The 21,623-nt window shown below is 48.8% G+C and overlaps 4 protein-coding genes across 7 annotated transcripts in view; 2 read left to right on the top strand and 2 right to left on the bottom strand.

The window, feature by feature from the left end:
* Positions 1-2,309, top strand: part of tmod4 (tropomodulin 4 (muscle)) — a 9,105-nt gene extending 6,796 nt beyond the window's left edge. Inside the window, exons 5-10 of the mRNA XM_076139685.1 lie at positions 483-575; positions 810-940; positions 1,046-1,153; positions 1,348-1,491; positions 1,643-1,787; positions 1,938-2,309. Coding sequence (XP_075995800.1) covers positions 483-575; positions 810-940; positions 1,046-1,153; positions 1,348-1,491; positions 1,643-1,787; positions 1,938-1,960 — 644 coding nt within the window. The 3' untranslated portion in view covers positions 1,961-2,309. The remainder of the gene's footprint in view (positions 1-482; positions 576-809; positions 941-1,045; positions 1,154-1,347; positions 1,492-1,642; positions 1,788-1,937) is intronic.
* Positions 2,310-4,638: 2,329 nt separating this feature from the next.
* scnm1 (sodium channel modifier 1) lies at positions 4,639-6,935 on the bottom strand. The gene is made up of 8 exons (XM_076139686.1): positions 6,761-6,935; positions 6,556-6,626; positions 6,368-6,456; positions 6,002-6,096; positions 5,396-5,496; positions 5,192-5,301; positions 4,959-5,091; positions 4,639-4,866 (listed from the first exon to the last, which is right to left on the bottom strand). Exons 1-8 carry the CDS (start codon positions 6,809-6,811, stop codon positions 4,761-4,763), a joined length of 756 nt encoding a protein of 251 aa, XP_075995801.1. The 5' UTR covers positions 6,812-6,935; the 3' UTR covers positions 4,639-4,760.
* A 307-nt stretch (positions 6,936-7,242) lies between these two features.
* lysmd1 (LysM, putative peptidoglycan-binding, domain containing 1) lies at positions 7,243-10,555 on the top strand. The gene is made up of 4 exons (XM_076139688.1): positions 7,243-7,433; positions 7,906-8,220; positions 8,677-8,966; positions 10,012-10,555. Exons 2-4 carry the CDS (start codon positions 8,026-8,028, stop codon positions 10,163-10,165), a joined length of 639 nt encoding a protein of 212 aa, XP_075995803.1. The 5' UTR covers positions 7,243-7,433; positions 7,906-8,025; the 3' UTR covers positions 10,166-10,555.
* Positions 10,556-10,605: 50 nt separating this feature from the next.
* tnfaip8l2b (tumor necrosis factor, alpha-induced protein 8-like 2b) lies at positions 10,606-19,241 on the bottom strand. 4 transcript variants are annotated; one of them, XM_076139691.1, is made up of 3 exons: positions 18,926-19,241; positions 12,899-13,231; positions 10,606-11,658 (listed from the first exon to the last, which is right to left on the bottom strand). In XM_076139691.1, exons 2-3 carry the CDS (start codon positions 13,214-13,216, stop codon positions 11,416-11,418), a joined length of 561 nt encoding a protein of 186 aa, XP_075995806.1. In that variant the 5' UTR covers positions 13,217-13,231; positions 18,926-19,241; the 3' UTR covers positions 10,606-11,415. The 4 variants fall into 4 exon arrangements, with proteins under 4 accessions (XP_075995806.1, XP_075995804.1, XP_075995807.1 ...); XM_076139689.1 differs by having other exon boundaries at positions 12,899-13,222; positions 18,926-19,240; XM_076139692.1 differs by having other exon boundaries at positions 12,899-13,210; positions 18,926-19,240.
* Positions 19,242-21,623: the final 2,382 nt, after the last annotated feature.

Below are 21,623 nucleotides of genomic sequence, written 5' to 3'. Positions count from 1 at the left end.
ACACACACACACACAGGAGGGGAGACCCAGCTGGGCCTCTCTGTGTGTGAATGAACTGTAAGGAAACACAGACAGGAGCCTTCTTCAGGGCGACGGCCACGCTGGAGCCCTACTTCTGCAGATGTAGACTGAGATCATTGATGGTTTCTGAGTGTTTACACATGAAGTCACATCTGGACACGTAGGAGAACCAGAGAAGCCACAGTTGGAGGATCAGGGTTCTCGTTATCGTTAGGCGTCACCTTTTCAGTGATCAGTTTAACCCCCACATCGCCTCCTAGTGGATCTATAATGTAAACAGCATGTAGCAAGCTGTGTGTGTGTGTGTGTGTGTGTGTGTGTGTGTGTGCATGTTTAGAGTCACATGACCTGAGCACAAACCCTCACAGATGAGCTCATGCAGATGTAACGGGGATATTTTTAACTAAATTGCTTCAAGCTTTGTAATCACACTGATTGTTTCCCTGTGTGTGTGTGTGTAGCCATCCTTGGAATGTACACACTGATGAGCAACAAGCAGTACTACGACGCTCTGGGAACCACGGGAACCATCGCCAACACAGAAGGCATCAACAGTACGTACAAGTCTGCAGAGAAGCTCCTCCTCCTCCTCCTCCTCCTCCTCTGGCTCCAGCATGGAACTGAAGGAGACAGAGAGGAGAGAGAAGCTCCATGTAGAGTCCTGGACACTATTAGTAGATATTAGTTTGGAGTAGAAGTCTTCATCTAAGCACCTTCCATCAGATACACACAGTGAGAGTAAAGGCTGTTATCTCCACCGTAAAGCTTCCATGTTGTGGTGCCTTCAGGTGTGGTGAAGGCAGATCCGTTCAAGATCTTCCCCGAGGAACCTCCAAACCCCACCAACGTGGAGGAAACCCTGGAGAGAATCCACAACAATGACAGCGGCCTGATTGAGGTCAACCTCAACAACATCAAGGTGAGTGGAGCTAGGGTGTCAATCATCAGGGCGTCGTGGCGATGAGCGGCGAGCGGACAGCAGCTGGGTCGTCACCAAACGTGATGTCGCCCGTCTGTGTTGCAGGACATTCCCATCCCAACGCTGAAGGACGTCTTTGAGGCGATGAAGGGAAACTCTCACGTGGAGGTTCTGAGCATCGCCGCCACCCGGAGCAACGACCCTGTGGCCGTGGTGAGTCCAAGACCGGCTCAGTTTGACCCAGACCAGTCTGACTTACTCACTGTGGATCATGTTCATCACAGATCAGACGAAGAATAACCTGGAGATCTGAGGTTTTAGTTGGTGTTTAGTCAGAAGTCGATGATGATGAAGGTGTGTAGATGCTCCTGTTACACCCATATGTGTGTGTGTGTGTGTGTGTGCAGGCGTGTGCTGAGATGCTGCAGGAGAACACCAGCTTGCAGAGTCTTAACGTGGAGTCCAACTTCATCACTGCAGACGGCATGATGGCCATCGTCAAAGCCATGGCCAGCAACGCCACGCTGGTGGAGCTGAAGATCGACAACCAGGTGGGAAACCTCACAGTGCTGAGTCAGGGTGACCAGCGTGTGTGTCAGTGTGACGAGTGTGTGTCAGGGTGACGAGTGTGTGTGTTAGTGTGTGACCAGTGTGTGTCAGCATTCTCATTTCCTCCTCCTCCTCCTCCTCTTCCTGCTGCAGAGGCAGAAGTTGGGCGACTCAGTGGAGATGGAGATTGCCTCCATGTTGGAGAACAACTCCAGCATCCTGAAGATCGGCTACCACTTCACCCAGCAGGGCCCCCGCGCCCGCGCCGCCATGGCCATCACCCGCAACAACGACATGCGTGAGTGTGACCGCCGCCCCCTTCCTGTGACGGCTGAACATGACCTCAGCCACTCTCACACACTTTTAACCTGCATCTGTATCATTTCATTCTACATTTGGTGAAGTATTTATCTCTCATCTGCTCTTCTTCTGCTGTTCTTCTTCCCAGTTCGCCAGCAGAGATTAAGATGAAGGCCACATGGAGCAGACTGAGGATTCTGGGCCGACATCAGAACGAACGGAGCCTAAAGGAACACTAACATAAAGAGCTTTGTCAGTCCCACATAGCCCCGCCCCCCCTGGCAGCGTGCCGGGTTCACCTTCATGTCAAACCCTTTGATTAGCTTCGGCTGCAGCCAGATTCATTTTGGACATAAAGGCGTTTTGTAGGTCAACCAGCAAAATGTGAAGCGTCTTCTTTTTGTGCGTTTCATGTGTTCAGTGCCAACATTTAGACGATTCTCCTCCATGCTAACGTTTCCACTGTGGTGCTACACACAAGAAGGACGACAACAATCTGTAAATACTTTAAATAAAAATGATATGCAAATATGTTTTGTAAATGTTTGGCAAGTTTTAAGTTTGTTGTTTCTGTCACGTGAGCGTCAGAAGTTTCTCTGCGACGGTGATCCCTGTTTTAACCCTTTGTGTTGGGGGTTTAAAGCAGGCGTGTCGTAGACCAGGTGCGCTCGTTTCGGTGTCTCTCTGCACCTCAGGGAGACGGGAGGACGTCTGCTGTTAAAGTGCTGCTTGTTATTGTTGTTGTTGTTGTTTGTGGTTGATGGAGCCTGTAGAGGCGCCGTAGCTCCCTGATGAACTTGAGGGTTATCAGATGTTAGAGACTCGTGTTGTGATGTGGACCTGAAACAAAACCTGGAAGTGGCTCGTGTCCTCTTCTCCCTCCAGAGCCCACACAAATCAGTTCCGGGTCTGTCTCACACACAGATGAGCACAGACGACCATCAGTGTTCAGAAATGGCTGTAAGTTTGTGAGCATAGACTCCATTTAGGCCACAGTTGTCATGGAGACTCCATTATAAGTTGTGAATGTTGAATGTTAAAGGACAGGATTCCCTCTAGACGAAGACGTACTGCAGAGTTTTGTAGAGGAACTCTTCGTGTTAAGAATCATGACACTTTGATCCCTTAAAGTCTCTCCTGATCCTCTGACTTCCCCCAAGCACCCCAGCTATTAATACCTCCCCCCCCCCCCCAGAGTCCCAAAGGGGGCCGTAACCCAGTCCACTGGGCTTGGGTTACTTTGCTCCAAATATACGGTCCAACTTTAAAGATGGGTGGAGGGAGGTTGGGTGATGGGAGGGAGGGAGGGTGGTTGGCTGGTTGTCTGATGGGAGTGTGGGTGGGTGATGGGTGGGGGTCTGATGGGAGGGCACCCATGGCCGTGGCTCAGATTTATGAACAGAAACAGCTGCTAACCTCTGAGGATTCTCACAGCATTGCGTGGGTTCCTTCACTCCCTCCCTCTCTCCTTTGACCCGCTTCATTTTTTTGTAGGACTCTACGAGCAATTAAAGGAAGAGATCGCCACAAAGGTCGCGGTCTTTAAGACATACGACGATGTTTGGCACAGGAAACCATGTTTAAATGATGTAATGTCCACGCTGCCAAAGTTTATTCATAGAGCCGCTTCTCTGTTTCAGGGCTCTTCAGCAGGAAAACTCTGGAGTATTTATGGAGCGCGCACACACACACACACACACACACACACACACACACACACACAGACACACACTGTCCCAAAGGTCAAACTGTCCCCATCTGTCTGAGCACTAATGACAAAAATCACAGATGTTGACAGAAACGTTCGTATTAGTTGAGTTTATTCTTATCTGTGCCTGATTCAGTTCCTGTCTTTGGTTTGTTGATCCTTGAACTCAAATCTCTCCATGACTCCACCTCCTGCTAAGTCTCCTCATGAAGCAGCAGAGATCCACCAAAAGATGAAGATGCGCGCTGGTTTTCGACTACCATTAGCCTTGTCATCAAAAATCAGCCCAAGTTAAGTCGCCGTGCCTGTAACCCCTCCCCCTCCCCCTCCTGACCCTGAAGGTCTTATCCAATTTATGCCAACTGTGCATGGAGGCCTCTGAATGAAAACACTGTGGAGAATGCAAACCGGTGGCTTCCATACCCAGATTAGCACCAAGATTTCCTTCCTGCTGTTGATTTACGGTTAAGCTAGCTGAGGCTTAGTCCTACCAGAGGACCAGGAGGAGGTGGAGGCAGATGAAGCTGCCTTAGACTAACAGGGATGGCTGATGGCTGCGTCTTCAATTCTTCTGGATCCTGGGGGGTCGACCAGGACTTCAGTCTGGTCCGCGTCGCTTCTTTAAGGCTTTTCAGTGGCTGATTGCTGTTTCAATGTATTTTGGCTCAGTGACCTCAGCCATGACCTTTTGTGGAGAGGTGCATTGTGGGTCAGGACTGAGCTGGATGCTAGTTCTTTAAACTCAATTCATCTGAGGCCATAGACGACCAGTCAGGCTCCTGGACCTGTGTGGAGCTCAGGTTACCAGGTTAACAAACAAGCTGTCTATGGATATGAGAAGGCCGCCAGAAGCTACTATAGGATAAATACAGAGGGTTCAGGGTCAAAGGTCAGAGGTCAACATGCTAGTATGTATCTAAGCTTCTCTCTTCATGTAGAGGAGCTTTAGAGGCTCTCACACACGTTCATGGATCCATAAGGGTCCATGAGAGACCTGCAGACCTCCAGTCACTTCAATCAGTGTATCATCATACTGGAACAAGTACAAATTCCTTTATTGTTGTTTTTGGTTCACTGGCACTTTATGAGATCAAAGCCATCATGAATGTTATCAGATCTAACTTCCTTTTTCAAGTCCAAACATCTGTGACACATGAGCAGGAGGAGCGTCTTGTGCATGGAGCTCAGAGTGCTTGAAGTCCTCTGGATGTCCCTCTGGTTGTCCCTCTGGATGTCCCTCTGGATGTCCCTCTGTGTCTGCTCTCAGTTGCTCAGAGGGTGGAGTGAAGGAGGTTCGTCCTCGTCCGAGTCAAACTCTGCGTCCTGGTCTTTGACCCAGCTTCCGCTCCTGTCCTGCACCCAGCCGTCACTGAGAGGAGAGACAGAAGATACCAAGCTGACATCTAGTGGTGAGGAAGCAGAACTGCAGCCTGAGCCTTTCCTCAGCAGCCTGGCTGGTACCTCTTCAGTTTGAGGTAGTGCTCCAGCTCCCTCCTCCTCTGTGCTGTGATGGGTTCTGACTCCGCCGGCTCAGGTTCTGACTCCTGTGTCACCGCCGGCTCAGGTTCTGTCTCCTCTTTGGACGAATGCGACTCTGAAACGTTTCCACAGTTAAAACCGTCATTCAGTCTGATAACATGTAGATCCTTACACTTTACTGCAGTGAAACAGAGCAGCCTGGTGTGTGTCTTTACCCTCTATGCAGCCTTTGGATCCTCGAGGTGGCGACGTGTCTCCCTGTGTGGTCGAGTCGCTCACTCTTTGATCTGAGCTCCAACCTGCTGAGCCTTTTTCAGACTTTGTGCTTGAAAGGAAAATCACAATTTCTAGACATGAAGTCACGATGGTCCTTTGTGTCTTTGCTGAGATGTCAAACACACTCAGAGACTCAGACTGACCTGGTTCTTCTGTGGCAGCTGTTGTACGGTCCGGTCTTCAGCAGTGCATGATGGGTGAGCCTCCGTGTCTGTGCCAGTAAGGGAGCTGAAGAGGACGGCTCCTACAAACACACCAGAGCCACAGGTCAGAGCGTAGAGGGTGTTTACGTGCGCTTGTAGTTATCCTGTCGCTTCTTCAGCTCTAAACGATGTTGGACGTCAGCAGACTGATGTGTCAGGACTTTAAAGAGCAGATAATGAGAGGATAATCGGTCTGAGTGAAGGAGACAGATTCTGTTGTGTTCTGGATGATTGGGTCACCATCTGGCTGCTCGCTGATCAAACTGCTGCAGGCCTCCAGGAAGCGTACAGACGCTCTGTGTGTCACTGGGGTCTCCAGCAGCAGAGGCCAGGAGAACTTTGAGGTCGTTTGATATTTTCCGACGCCACAGGAGCCGCAGGATTGTAGTAAAGCTTTATTTCTTTTTCACAGCTGACAATACAAACACTTACAGTTGCCATGGCGAGCCCACTGTGATGCTGACATGTGACTGAGGGTTCAGGGGGGAGTGCTGCTTTAAGACTCAGAGCAGCACGGTGGCAGAGCCTCTGATGTTTTTTACCAACCTGTCCTCCATCTTCAGCCTGCACATAACGCTCATGTTGCCTCTTTGTAATTTCGTTCTTTAGTCGCGCTTTCTTGCCATAGAATGATTTTAATCCTGTAACACAGAAAGCAGAATAAGGCTGAGGTAGATTTAAAGACGACATTGTGTAAAGATGTAATGTGTGATTATGAGATAAGATGTAGAGAAAACTAAACTTTGTGTTCTCCAGCTAAAGGATCACTTTTCTCCAGCTTTAGAGCTTCATCTGGAGCTCATTCCTGTTCTGCAGCCTGTGATGTGATGATCTGGGTGAGGCTCAGTGCTCATGGACGAAGAAGTAAGCGCCTCTAAATATATAAATCTGTTCTGCATGCAGCTGTCTCACCTTCCAGATGCCTTCTTCCATTTCTGTGAACTGTCAACATGTCCACGGTGTCAAACACGGGCCGGTAGGAGCACACGAGACAGGTGAACCTGCAGAGCGACCGGACGAGCACTTTATCACTTTAACAACATAAACTAACGACTGAAGCTAAAGTACTGATGATCTTCACATTCTCACACAAAGTTTACCTTCCGTTATTCATGAGAGCAGCCTCGTCTTCTGGGATGTAATTAGATAGAAGATCTGCAACGCGCCGTTTCTGAAACACAGTAAAACAATAAAGCAGTTGCTGTAATTCAATTTAGTTAGGTTACATACAAACTACATGCTAACGCTGCTAACCAAAACACGCACAATAAGAAATAACCGTCAAAGCTAAAAACCATCGGTTACCTTCAGAATGTTCAGCTGACTGCCGTCATCCCCGTCTCTTTTAAACGACATGGTTATGAGCGTCGATTGTGTGAAAACACAAGTCAAGAGCAGACTAGCTAGTTAGCTTGCTGTGTAGCATAACAACAACAACGTGCGTCGGCTACGTCAGGATATCCGTGTTGCGTTCACTGTCAAGCCAGAAAAGTAGAAAATTGAGTGTCTTATTCTTAAATGCTTTTCGCTCCCGCTTGTTTTAGCGACGGGTGCCGATGTATCAATCTGTATGAATTTGGAATTGTACAAACACATTTGTGGCGGAGTAATTTTACCTCAGAAAGGCCTTTATCGTTAAAACTGTTGATCTGTGTTAAACTAATTGCCGAAACGTTTCTTTTGCTGTTTCTAGGAGTGTTTAGTTTTTCTTACACATTATTATTATAATATATTATATTCGATGTACAGAATGTAGTGTGGATGTAGAAACAGAAAAAAAAGTCGTCATCTCGTCATCGTTTATTATATCCCCGACTTTTTGTCACAGAGGTTTCATTGTCCATGAAGGCAGCGCAAGTGAAGCATCATGGGACAGGAGCGCGGCAGCCATGGCAACAAATGGCAGCTGACAGCCGTAACGTCAAAATAAATCACATAAGAAAAGTTTTCTCTGCTTTGTTTGTGTCGGACAATTACGGTAAGCTGGCAGAAAACATCATCTATATGCTGCACTGTTGTGAAAGTTCGGCAGATAACTTCAGTTTCATACATTTTACACTTTGAAAGTTGACAAATGAAGTTGACAACAGCTAGCAGGCTAACTGATGCTATTTAGCCAAAGCGTACAGCGCGATATTGTTTTATCATTAATGTTAGTATGTAAGCTAAGTGTGCTACGGACCAGCGAGTGACCGTGTTAACTGGTGTATTTAGCTTGAATTCGTATTACACTTGTAGAAAACAAACACGGTGTCTATTGAATATTTATTACAGATAGTTTGAATATTATCTGGAGTTATTCGCACAGTAAGAAATGACGCGGCGTTAGATTGAGCGTCCTCCTCCCCTCAGTAAACAAGTTTATCACAGTGTGAAGGACATGATTGCAGTTACAGTGATTAAACTGCACATTTGTAACGTTTATGTCCTCCATCACTTAAACTTTAAAGGTTCACGGCAGAGATAACGCTGTAATCTCCCTGCGCACACCTGCGCGTCAAGGCAGAGGTCACCATCTAACATGATCACCCGTTCCCACGCTACACCGCCCTGCCGCCTCTTGCTTTAGCATGTCTGGGGAGCGGAGCTCCACGGCCGCGGCGGCGGCGGCGGCCGGAGGCGGCTCGCTGCTCCGCGGGAGCCGCACCAGGTCCTACGGCAGTCTGGTCCGCTCGCCGGTGTCCCCTGCGCGGCTGAGGACCGTGGAGCACCGCGTCCTGCCCGGGGACACGCTACAAGGCCTGGCACTGACCTACGGAGTCACCGTGAGTGTCCAAACATGCCACTGTAACCTTAATACGTCACAATCTGTCAGTTTAACAACATTCTCCTTTTGCAAACATCACAAAATCACTTTCCTCTGCATTTCCTTTAATATTGTACTGACGTCATCCTGCATCCTGCGCTAATACAAACAAAGTTGAGGGAGTATTTGATTAAACAAATATTTACTTTAGCAAAGTTGATTGTAATCTTGTTCTTCATATTAAAGTGCATTTTGAGACAATAGATTCTGAGATGTAGATGTTTTTGTTATTTCCTTAGTTGTGTTTTTGTTTAATGTTCTCTCTGCTGAATCCTCCTGATGTATCTTATCTCTGCTGTGCTTGTGTATCTTGGTGATCTCCTCTTTAATGGAGCGTTGGAGGATGAGGTGTGGCTCCAGGAGAACAGGTTTGGTCTCCAGGTTGAGCAGTTGCGTGAACGTCTGTCTTTTACAGATGGAGCAAATAAAAAGAGCAAACCGCATGTACACCAACGACTCCATCTTCCTGAAGACTTCCCTGCTCATCCCCGTGCTGTCAGACTCCAGTAGAGGCCGAGGAGCTTCGGCCCCAGACGACTCAGAGGAGGATTCAAGCTGCGTCTGCTCTCCAAACGGCAACGCGGCGACAGAAGCTACAAGAAGAGCTTCAGATCTTTCTCCTGTGGACTTCTTGAAAAGGATGGACGGCCTGATCAGCCTGTCCAAGCAGGCTGCGGCTAAAGGATGCCAGGATGCAGAGAGGAGGTTAGTCTGCTTTGTGTGTCTGCTGTGTGTGTCTGCTGTGTTTGCTCACTTCCAGCCGTGCATGTTGCTGGCGTGTTTGTGCTTCGTCACTGTGCAACGTGAGAAACACACTGTTCATCAGACAAACGCTCGAAGGAGGGGGCGGAGCTGAAAGACGGAGCTGTGCTGTAAAACAGGAAGCAGGTAAAAGCATCTGCACCTCTCCAGTCTGAGCCTCACTCAGACCCTCAGACCCTGGGAGCCACGCCCCCTGAGGTCACGCATCACATTCTGTTTATGGGTCATGTGGCGCTCATGGGACCTCAGAGTGTAAAGAGACTTTGTGGCTCTGTGAAGTCCAGGGTCAGGCCGTTAAGATCACAATCAACAACTCTGTAGGAGCGTCAGACCTTCAGTTTGGCTCAGAGCAACACAAAGTGACAGCGCCCCCTACAGACGTGGAGACACAGAGCGTTGAGGCCTGCTGGCAGTAAACTTCAACCTGACTGGACTCAGCGTTAGGAAAGAGGCTCTGAGTGTGGAGCAGACTGAAGGGTGCAGATCAGTCTCCCCCTGGTGTTACGCAGCAGATTGTGACCCGTGTCATGTGATTCACACACGAGAGAGAGCAACAAACTGACCTCAGAGTGAAGAAGATCACAGCCTGGAGGATCTCACACACACACACACACACACACACACACACACACACACACACACACACACACAGGGTATCTCTGTGAGTGGACCTGAGTTGTGTTTTGTGTGTGTAGTTTGTGTAATAAGTGAAGTTTTCTGTGATAAAGTTCTTGATTGATGTGAGACTTGAGCCTGTCGGTGTTTGTGTGACATCATTCTAAAGTTCCCATTCATTGCGTGTCCTTGTTTGACTGCTGAGGTTATTTCCTTCAGCACTTCTTTTAATAAGACTCGTAGTCGCAGCCAAACTCAAAGTGTTGGCGTCTCAGAGTGAGAAGCAGCAGATTGTGTGAATCTCGTCAGCTGTCACACTCTCTCTCTCCCTCTCTCTCCCTCTCTCTCCCTCTCTCCCTCTCCGCCTTCACAGGGTCGCCGCCCTGGAAGCAGCTTGTGCCAGCGGGACGACAGACCGGCGGCGGCTCACGAGGTCTCACAGCGCCGCCGCCTCGTCCGTCCCTCTCACCGCCACCAAGCTCACCATGACGCTCAGAGACGGGGAGGACGACATCTTTGAGCTGTGAGCTCTCCTGTCTCACTCCCGTCCTGCAGGAGGGTTTGAGCTTGAGTCACAGATGAAGATCAAACCTCCTGCTTACCTGACAGACACGAAACCTGCTGAAACACGTTCACACACACACACACTGCTGCTGCTGCTTCCTCCAGACGGTATGACTCCAGAGTCTTCTTCACATGTTAGCTGCTCCGCTAAAACTAAAACGTTATTTATGTTACAACACACACAACGTCAAGACAGAAGAGTCACTGTGTGTGTGTGTGTGTGTGTGTGTGTGTGTGTGTGTGTGTGTGTGTGTGTGTGTGTGTGTGTGTGTGTGTGTGTGTGTGTGTGTGTGTGTGTGTGTGTGTGTGTGTGTGTGTGTGTGTGTGTGTGTGTGTGTGTGTGTGTGTGAGAGCACAGATGTAGACAAAAAGGAAAAGAACATGAAACTATTGCTACTTATAGTGAATTTTGACAACAATCTGTTTATTGTTCCTTAGGGGCGTATACAGTATAAATGTCATTTGGGACTCAAATAAAATGGATTTAAAGAAAAGGGGGACACGTTTCAATCCCGTTTTTAAGCTCCTCCTCCTCCTCGTCTGTGGTCTGCACACTGACTACTCTCCACACAGAGGAAACACTGAGACGCCACACTGACTCACTCTCTGTCTCGCTTCATGTTGTTTCAGATCAACCTGTGTGTGTGTGTGTGTGTGTGTGTGTGTCTGTGTGTCAACATTCAGGAGCCCGAGTGGCAAAACATCTGACTCTGATGAGACAGGAAGCATCAGCTCAGGACCCTGACCTTTCCCTGGATCCTGTCTGTTACAGCTAATCTAAAGCTTTTGATTCTGCTTCTCATATTTAAAGCAGAGTGTGGATGGAGGGAGCAGGTGTCTTCTTCTTCAGCCTCCATCGTCTGTGACCACCAGGTGGCAGTGCGGCGCTGCTCCAGTAGCATCGACCGGCTGAACATCTTAGTAGTTATGAAGCAAACATTGCAAGGTCTCAGAAATCAAAACAGTGGATACAGGATGAAGGGGTTAATGTTCCAGTGTTGCGTTCCATCTTAACACAATCTTTAATAACATATCACCTCAAAACATGAAAGCACGAGGAGAGACTCAGTGATTTGGTCCCAGGCGTTCTTCCAGGACCAAGGGGGTCACAGCGGTGGACTGAGTTCTGTCCTCAGCAGCAGTGAGACCTGGTTCTGTCCCTCAGTTCTTGAGTCTACAGCTCCCAGTGTCTGTCTCAGGGACGCTGATCTTCTCATATCGTCTCGTTCTCCACCAGTTTGTCCAGTCCGCTGCAGATCTTGGTGAGGTTGGGTCGGAAAGGCCCGTCGGGGTCGTACAGCTTGGCCAGGAGCTCGGGGTCGGCGTAATGGTTGAAGACGTGGTTGATGCGGCCGTGGGACTTGGGGGTGAGGTGGCTGTTGACCAGTTTGAGCAGCAGATCCCTGCAGCTGCTCAGGATCTCTGACATCACTGTTTTGTCGAAGGTGAACTCCACCTGCGGGACACAAAGGCAGAGAAGTGTGACTTCAGCTTCTGTGCTCCACGCAGCTTTACGGAACAGAACACGTCATCCTGCAACACCAGGTCTGTAAATATCACTTTAGTGTCCTGTAACTCAGGGAGGAGACTCGTTCCTCTGGACTCCTCTTGTTTATGGACGCCGTGTTTACATGATCTGTAACTCATTCCAGTCCTCCAGCCTGTGACGTTAAGTCTGAGGGCAGCCGGATATCAATTCATCAACCTTCAGCTAAATCACTACAGCGTCCTGGTAGAGAGGACGCAGCTGAATAACACACACTTCATCTGGACGCCCTGACTCGGTCCTGCTAAGCTTTGCGTTCCCCAGAAGCAGGGGGCCGATAGACTCACACTTCACGTTCACAAGTAAGTAACACTTGGTTTTGTTAGGCTACTCAGTGAAGGTTGTGGCAGGTTAAGCACATTTTTAATTCAGTGCCACTTTATTGTCCTGATGTAGCGTACACACAAGTCAAAGATGAGACACCGCTGTCCCAGCCACACCCACAGTCTGCACCTCCACTGTCTGCACCACACACACACACACACACACACACACACTCACACACACTGATTTTAGTCTCGTGAAGGTAATCAGAAAGTCTCCACATCTCTATTTTTACAAGCGAACTGAAAGCACACACACACACACACACACACACACACTGGAGCAGTTATCACACCACCAGGCCCGTTGAATAATAGGAGGAGATATTATAACAAATATCTTGTAAGTAAAGTAAATAAAAGTTTGAATGAAAGGCGTCTCTGAGGATCTGAGTTTGTTTTTCGTGCCGCAAAACAAATTAATATTCCTCCTCATTAATATTAAAGCAACACTGTAGCTATTCTACACACACTGATGCAAGATGGAAGTTAGAGGAAGAGGAGGAGGAGATCCTGCTGAGGAGGGCAGTAATGTTTGGTTTTATCTTCCTGCTTTATGACGTTCATTTGCTGTTGTAAGTAAGTTATGAATGTTTGTGTTTGTGAATACAGAACAGAATTAGGACGAGCCGCTCGCTTTGTGTTTCATCTCGTCTCTTCTAATGAACTTAATTGGATATTTTCCTCCCTGAACTAAATTTGTTTACTGTTGTTGTTCCTGGGCGATTCCTTTTGTAGATGTTGGAATTTAATTAGTGTTAGTGGTGTTGTAAGTAATGAGTTTAGCCAAAGCTCTATCTGCAGCCTGAACACGCAGCCACACCAACCTCATAGAAGCTGGTGGCCGTCATGGCTCCCTGCCGCAGCTTCTTCTTGAAGTCCTGGGCCACCGCCAGCTCCTCCGTGCTGAAGCGGTTGTTCTTGAAGAGCACGCCGATCTTCACGGCGATCTTGATCAGGTCCTTGATGACTTTCTGCGCCTCGCTCCGGTTGCCCGTGTACTCCTTGGAGACGCGGTACAGTTCGTCCAGGATTTCGCTGGTGGTGTCGTCGATGAACATCTGGACGGAGGCTTTGGTGGCCATGCTGCTCAGGAGCTTCTTCTGCGCCCTCATGGCCAGATCCTTGGAGCTGAACACCTCCATGGTTGCCTGGATTGTCTGAAAGAAGGTAAAGCTGAATGACTCTGGACTGTGAAAGAGTGCGGAGGCCTGATAACGCCCCACGACGCCCACTGGTAACCATTCTGTGGTTTAGAATAATGTTTTGTCACAGTAACACACCCTGCATGTGGAAATGAAGCGTTCACCTGCAGGAACATGTTCAGGACCAAAGCACCTGAGTAAGACTAGTGACTCTATTACTATACTATGTTATATTTGTGACCTGACTGCTGCTACAGAACACCCGCATAGAGACATGCTGTCCTCTGACTGACCAACAGGAGGCACTGGTGTTACAATAAGTACTAGAGCCTCCTACCTGTGGACACGACCTAATATGTTGGCAGGATAACCAGCAAACCGACGCAAACGCAACCAGGCCTCTGTGGCGGTGGAGGAAATCCAAAAATATCCAACCAATGTTCCCAATGAGTGGAACAGCAGGGGAAAGCATGTAATAAAAGATAGAAATGTTCAAGTATCTGGACTGCCTCATCTAGAAGAAGATATTCTTAGCTTCATCAGAGGAGCAATCAAAGCTTCATCCCACCTGGTTTCCACTTCAGTCTCTCACCGCCGCAGACTAACGGCTCGGCTGGAGTCGGGAGGTTAAACGTCTCGTTCAAGGACGAGCTGCAGTTTGCTGCCGCTGAGGCGGCGCGGCGAGGAGCAACACGTGCGGCGCTACTCCCCAGATCTCCCAGCTGCTACGGGGGGTTAAACTGGCGACCTTCCAGTCAGTATTTCCGCTCTCTAACCTTCAGATTGTCCTCTACCCTGAAACCTCACAGCTTTAGAATGCAGACACAATCCAACCCAACACAGTCTGAAGCAAACACACGCTCTTTGTGTGCCTTTCCGTAAGCCGGTATGACCTCACATGTGAAGCCCTGCTGTGATGTCATGTTACTTTAAACCTGTTTGTTTTTGTATCTGGCAGATGAATGATGCCAGAAGGGAAAAGATCCACGGAAGAGACTCGTAATTTTCCCGTTGAGGATTGAACCGCACCTAGCATTGCTCAGAGAGAAACCCAGCGGGAGGTCATCAGCACTGAGACGCCACGAGACAACAAGTCCCCTGTTTGTGTCTCACTGTCAACACGTTGTGAGAGACGCTGCAGCAGAGACCTCCAGCTGGTCTAAACACCAAAATAACACAAACACTCCCAAATACTCAATTCCTATAAAAAGTGACTGCATCAGTAAAACGTCTCAAAACCAGAAAACAAACAAATTCCAGTGTTTAAATAATTCTCAAAAATGATTTAAAATATGAATATAAGATAATAATATAAAACAATTTTTTTTTTAATTTTAATGTTTAAATTTCATTTTTTTAATGTTGATTTCCTAACCCAAGACATAACCACTTAGAAACTTCCAAACTTGACCTTAGCAGCAGTTTCACAGTCATGAAACATAGAAGGTGTCGTCTAAACTAAAGCAGTGTCACTTCAGACTCATTCAGTAAACCAAACACACAAAAAGTTCCTCTTAGGTGTCATTCTTCATCTGTAAATCAAGACTTTCCTCATAAAGTTAGAGTGAGATTACACAGCCATGATGTCTCCATAGCAACAGAATGAAGGGCCGAGCTGTTAGAGTTTAAATGCCTCTAAAATGTGGAACTTTCTGTACAGAGGTTCCAATCTCTCTCTCTCTCTCTCTCCCCCCCCCCCTCGCTCACGTGTGATTGATGTTTTACAAGTATTGACTCTGTGATCACCCTGGCGGGTGTAGAGAGAGCGGTGGAAACTTTGAGGAGGCGACGCAGCGAGCATGTTTCCCTCTGTGGCCTGTGCCGACTCGCATGTGAGGCTGCATAGCTGAGCAGGTCGGTGCCTGCTCTTATCCATGTTGCATCAGTGTGAAGGGGAGACGAAGAAGAGTCGGCACCCAGGAATCTGCCCCGCCTCCCTGCTGTGCCCCCCCCCCCCCCACACACACATCCAGAGTGCTGCTCACAGTCCCTGGCTGGTTGTCGGTGAGTTACTGTACATGTGTCCGGCACGTTGACCCTTTCGAGTCTGACACTGTCACTGCTCGGCCCTTCATTCTGTTGCTATGGAGACATCACAGCTGTGAAAACTCACTCTAACTTTGTGAGGAAAGTCTTGATTTACTTTTTTCTGTTTACGAGGGATGTAGTGAAGATATGGTGACCTGAGCAGAGAGATGCACTCCAGCTGAAGCCTCAGTTCTCTCTGTGTTGTTGTTCTTTGTTGTTTGATGCTGAGCGACACAATGAGATCAGTGTAACAAGATTTATGCAGGTCGATTCCAAGCACGAGCGTCGATGTCACTGAGCAGAAACAACAACTTTAATTTCACCGTAATATGAGATAAAGGCAAAGGTCAGATCCATTTTTAAGCGACGGCCCTTGTAGCTCTCTCTCTTTCTCTTTCTGTCTCTCTCTCTCTCTCTGTCTCGCTCTCTCTCTCTCTATCTCTCTCTGTCTCTCTCTGTCTCTCCCTCTCTCTCTGTCCCCCCCCCCCCTCCCTCTCTCTCTCTCTCCCATCTCTTCCATCCATAACACGCTCACAGTCATTTTCACAGAATCTCTCTCCAGGTTCTCTGTTTACATGCTCGGTCCATTCATTCTGTCTCAGTGTCACATTTCTAATCGCTCGCTCCCTGCGGGGAATTAAAGAACATTCATTCGATTAATTTCCCTTAACAGTGATAATGGGAGCGGAGCAGCATGATATCTATCTCAGATCCATGTTTCAATCTCATTTATCTGCTAAAAAGACTTGTGGGATTTGAGGGGACGTGCGTGTTGAAGTCATCAGCTCGTGTTCCCCACTGTCAAATGTAATTCCACAGCTGGAGACAGATGAGCGGGGGGGGGGGTTCACAGCAGCCAGCAACACATCCACGCCACCAAAGCCACTTCTCTGTAATGCGGTCCAGTCGGTGGTCCAGTGGGCTCGGTGTTTTTGGAGCCCAGATGCGTTGAAGAGCGTCGGCGTGTTGTTGACATCCAGAGGGAGAGCGACTGCTTTACACGTTCAAGTGTTTGTTTCCCTCCAGAATCCTGCCTGGAGTTGCCAAGCACCTGAATGCTGCGTGGGATCCCGCAAAATATGAAAAAGAGCGGCAGCAGCAGAGTGGGTGTCACGGCGGAGCAGATGGCAGGTTTTAGTCCTGACCTGGTTTCCAGCCGGCAGCCGCAGAGAGAGAACACTTGAAAAGTTAATGGACAGACAGAGACGGAGGCATTGCAGCGGGCGGGAGAGGTAAATATTTAGCATTCCACGCATGACTCATGCTTTGAGGCCGCACACACATGTACACACGCCGGTTTGGGCTGGAGGTGGTTCAGAACTTCTTGGGAATCCTTGAAAGTGAAGTCGGTGATGTGATAAAGTGGAGTCGTAGGAGGAACTTTAGGGGAGAAGCGATCAAACGTGACTGAAGATGTGATTCTGTCTTTGTTTTGTTGTTTTTCCTCACACAACCACCTTTTTATCTGCTTGTTAAGCCAGTGTAAAGTTTATGAATGAGTCCTGCCACAAAACATGGAGGAACGAGAGCCAATCAGAGCTCCAGGAACATGAAGACTCTGGCCTTTAGAAAGGTTAGTCTCTGTTTTTACACCAAGCTCTCGTCTTTACTCTCTGCTTCTCAGGTTTGCACATCAAATCTTGTGCCAGTCTGAGCAAACAAATCTTTTTTTCCTCTGGTATTTGCATCAGATTTGTGGTCAGATGTGAGTTCCACAAAGCGTCTGCACCTTTTTAATTCACAATCATTGATGTGACTTTGTTTAAATGTAAAAACTGCAACAAAAAGAGAAAAAGCGCTGAGAGCCCAGAGGGTTAAGATCCTGATGTGAACCCAGTGAGTCAATAATTCAGTTTGTTTAACTGAAGGGCTGACAGGAAAGACAGGAAGTCAGTCTGCATCATCGCTTGAACATTAAACGTGTTTGTTTTCTCTTCTCCCCGTCTTTAAACGTCTTAATGTCCAAACGTTTGTCCCTAGACATGGAGCTGAGCAACGTAGTCGGTGTGAGTGTGAAGGTAACTGCTCTGGACTCTCTGGGGGCTCAGCGTGTGTGTGTGTGTGTGTGTGTGTGTGTGGGGGGGGTCCTGGTGGTGACACACACACTATCCCTCCTGAGCTTCATCCCCTGGTGTTTGGTCGGGGGGGTGGGGAGTTCACGCTCGCTCCCTTCGGCTCCAATTTGACCGAAGCAAAAAACCTTCAGCCGGGCGGAGACAGGTGTGTGTGTGTGTGGCACAAACACGTGTGACACTTCTTCTGCTGTTCTTCCTGCGTGCTTACTGGCAAGGCGCTGTCTTTGTGAAACACCCTGTCTTGACTGATAACCCCCCCACACTTCCTCTCTGTTCCTCTCTGCTCTCTGCACACTCACACATCCTTATTTTCAGCCATTTTGAAACTTTCGCAACGCTCTCATGTGTAGAAATTCAACATTGCACCACCGCTGTGCACACCCAGTGAAAACAGACAACCCCTGTTTCACTCAGGGAGGAATTCTTCATCTGGACTGCTGGTGCATGTGTCAGTTACATGCTTGAGGATAGACTCAGTCATGGGTCGGGGGGGTTTAACTTCCGTTGTTGTCGGTTTGATCTTTGTTTACCTGAAGGAAGCTGTGGCTCATCCTCTCCTTCAGTGGAACTCTGGGTGTCGTCCATGTAGCTGGAGGGCGGAGGGAGCATATAGAGACTGAATAACAGGGGCCTGAGATCCAAACCCTGGGGAACTCCTGCACGCCATCATTGGTTGCAAATGAGACGTGTTGACGATCTGCAGTCGGTCTCAGAATCAAGACAGCAGAGTTTAGATGTTAGATGTTTCCTCCAGAGGTTTGTGGTTTGCACTGGTCTGGTGTTGGTCTGGATGTCAGAGTGGCTCAGTGGGTTCACATCCCCCCTCCTGAAGGCCCTGAAGGTTCAGATCCTGGCCCGGTGGGGGCGAGGCCGGCAAGTTTAGCGACATTGTTCAGGCAGATTGTGAACTTGACGATGAAGGACGTGACTGCAGGAGAAGCTAGGAGGAAGATAACAGCAGGACCTCGTGACCTCGTGACCTCTCCTCACTGAGCTCCGTGACTCCTTTGTCTTCTTCGTGCTCCTCCACAATATAAAACCTTTTTGCTAACAGATAAGCTCTTATGTAGAAACTTAAACATCAAGCATACATTGCATTTTCTCTTAACGTTGCCCAACGTGTTTGTAGGGCGATTGCTCAAGCCTGCGGCTCGTCCGTGACTCTTGAGGCTCTAAAGGGAAGTAAAACAGGTGACAGTTGTCCGGGCGTCATGGCAGCAGGCTCGCCGCTCCGATCTGTGACGCTTATCTGTCCCGTCTCTCTCTCTCCTGTCTTTGGCTGTGGGATCAAAGTGAGACCCTGAGAGGAGGGGGAGTCTCTCTCTCTGCCTTCACACCGGAGTTGAGCAACTACCGGCCTGAGCAAACAGTGTGAGCTCCTCCGTGTCTGTGTGTGTGTGTGTGTGTGTCACTGTGCCTGTTGCAGCTTGACTGTGAGCACAGGCGCATAAGTTGAGATGGGGAAGTGGAGAGAAGTCACACACACACACACACACACACACACACTCATTTGTTTCAACCGTCCCTGCGCTCAGTTTGTCCCAGAGAACACAAACAGCAAACAAACCAAAGTCTGATTAAAGGGAAAACAGCAGGAGTGCCTTACCTGTGTGTGTGTGTGGATGGGTGTGTGTGTGTGTGAGCGCCGAGTCCCCCGCCCTCCTCTGGCGTGTGTGAAGATATCTCTCTCTCTCTCTCTCTCTCTCTCTCTCTCTCTCTCTCTCTCTCTCTCTGGGTCCCAGGTGGACAGAGCGGGCCGGAGGGTTCAGTGAGATCCTTCCATCTTCACCCAGAGCAGAACCCCAAAGACACACAGAGACCTCCTGCTGCTCCTCGTGAGCCTGCAGCCTTCAGTCTCAAGATAATGTTGAGTTGCACTTCCTTGAGGAACTAAGTTGCTATGACACACCCCTCTCTCTCTCTCTCTCTCTCTCTCTCTCTCTCTCTCTCTCTCTGTCTCTCGCTGTCTTTCTCACCATCTCCCTCCCTCCCTCTCTCTCTCTTTCTCTCTCTCACTCACTCTCTCGCTCTCTGCCTCTCTCTCTCGCGCGCGCTCTCTCTCTCTGACGCTCTCTCTCTCTCTTTCTCTCTCCCCCCCCCCCCTCTCTCTCTCTCCCCCTGTGTGTGTGTGTGTGTGTGTGTGTGTGTGTATTGCTGACACTGTGCCTCTGCTTGTTCTGACAAGTGAAAACCCCAGAAAGAATTCAGCAGTGATCCAGTGATGCAGCCATTTGAAAGAGGAGCGGCTTAACCCCTGGTTTTGTGTGCACCTTTGCTGGAATGCGCACACACACACACACACACACACACACACACACCGTGTAGTTTTCACCATACAGTCAGGGGAAAACAATGAGCAGTACTAATCATGCAGGAGCTCATCTGTGTGCTAATCATAGCCCCACACACACACACACACACACACACACACACACACACACACACACACACACACAAACACAAACACACGCACACACACACACACACACACACACACACACACACACACACGCACACACACACACACACACACACACACACACACACACACGGGGCTGCAGAGTAGTTAAGTTTATATTAGTATGTTTTCTTTGGATGTCTAGTTGTTTCCTGGCAACCGACCATGTACTTTGTTGATAAGCTGTTGTTAGAACAGTTATTGGTTTCTTCCTTTACAGGCCATCTGGTATGGAGTCAGATATGTTCTACACCTCCGGTTTGGACTGCAGGTGTGTGTGTGTGTGTGAGAGAGAGAGAGACAGGGAGAGAGACAGAGAGAGAGGGAGAGAGAAGGAGAGAGGGAGAGATGAAGGGCCGTCGCTTAAAAATGGATCAGACTTCAGACTAAACGCTCAAATGACACAAAGATGTCCATGAAGGCTTGAAACTGTGAAATTTGATTGTGGAGTCACAGAGGAGACGTGTTGTGTTGAAGGAAGTGATGAAGTGACGCTGCTTTAGTGAGAGTTGTGCTGTAGAGAGAGAGTTCTGTTCTCTGGTTGATCTCTGTGGTCTCATGAACACAGCGACTCATCTGTCAGGAGCTGTGATTGTAAAGCGCCGCGTTTATCTGAATGACAACCAGCTGTGCCGAAGGCCAGTGGGCTGAGACTCAGGCCATTCAAACCAACGCACACTCACTCGCACACAGTGATCGCTGCCAGATGTGTGGGGGTCAAAGGTGAGAGGGAGGCCCAGCTGGACTGAGAGGAGTGCCGGGCGGAGAGCAGACACCTGCCTCTTTGTTTATCTGCCTCCCTCTGTACGGCTTCACCTCGAGTAAGACTACGGCAGAAGTTTGCAACTACAAAATGAGGTCTGTCACCGTGGCAACAGACAGGAAGTAGTACTTAAGCGGTTTCCTGATGGCTTCCTCTTTATCGTGTAATGACATCTCGCAAGTAAACTTCAGCAGCAGGGAGCACTCAACTGAATACACTCCTGTGTGTGTGTGTGTGTGTGTGTGTGTGTGGTCAAAGGAGTGAGTGTTGTGTGTGTGTGTGAGGGAGCAGAAATGAGCTGGTACCTCTTCCACCTCCACACTGTCCTGCACTCGCCTACTGTGGTTATGAGATAATGAGAGGAACATCAATTATGTCACTTATCTCTCATTAAAGGATGAGCGGGGATTTTCCAGCCTCCAACCTGACACACACACTCACACACACACACACACACACACACACACACACGCACACACACACAGGGTCAAACATAACGGGCGCTGCGTTTTCGCACAATGACTAAGACAGGAATAACCGACCTCATAACCGGCGAGGTCAGAGAGACGCGGCCGCAGCTTCGGCGAGCTCAGACGCTCTCTGTGCTCATAAGGACGGATGGAGAGACGGAAGCTGCAGCTTTAATTTGATCAGGCTGCAGCTAAGAGAGATTTGTTCTTCAGCCAGGGCCTGATTAAATATAAAACCCTCCATATGACCTCGTGTGTGTGTGGAGGTGTGTGTGAGGCTGGACTCCAGGTGAGCGTCTGCTGCCTGAGTGAGTGACAGAATGGAACTGCTGCTGTTGTTGTTGTTGTTGTTGTTACAGCGCCACCCTCAGGTGAGGAAACCAAAGACATGGACCCTCAGCCCAGCGTTAGTCATGTACAGTATGTAGATTGTTGCCTCATACATCCTGTCTGTGTGCTTTAGGAGGGAACCTACATCCTGTCTGTCTGTGTGCAGCTTGTAAAGTAATGACTGACTCAAACTGCTTTGACCTGCACCCTCAGGTGAGATCCAATAAGAAAGACAGACAGGCAGGGACACTTTAGTGGCTGTACATCCAGTTTAACATAAATA

This window comes from Genypterus blacodes, unplaced genomic scaffold, assembly GCF_046128005.1.
Source record: "Genypterus blacodes isolate CSIRO-AG114 ecotype Tasmania unplaced genomic scaffold, CSIRO-AGI_Gbla_v1 ptg000441l_1, whole genome shotgun sequence".
In the NCBI taxonomy this organism is placed as follows: domain Eukaryota; kingdom Metazoa; phylum Chordata; class Actinopteri; order Ophidiiformes; family Ophidiidae; genus Genypterus; species Genypterus blacodes.
The sequence above is the reverse complement of the archived record's forward strand: the minus strand, read 5'-3'. Positions and strand labels throughout refer to the sequence as shown.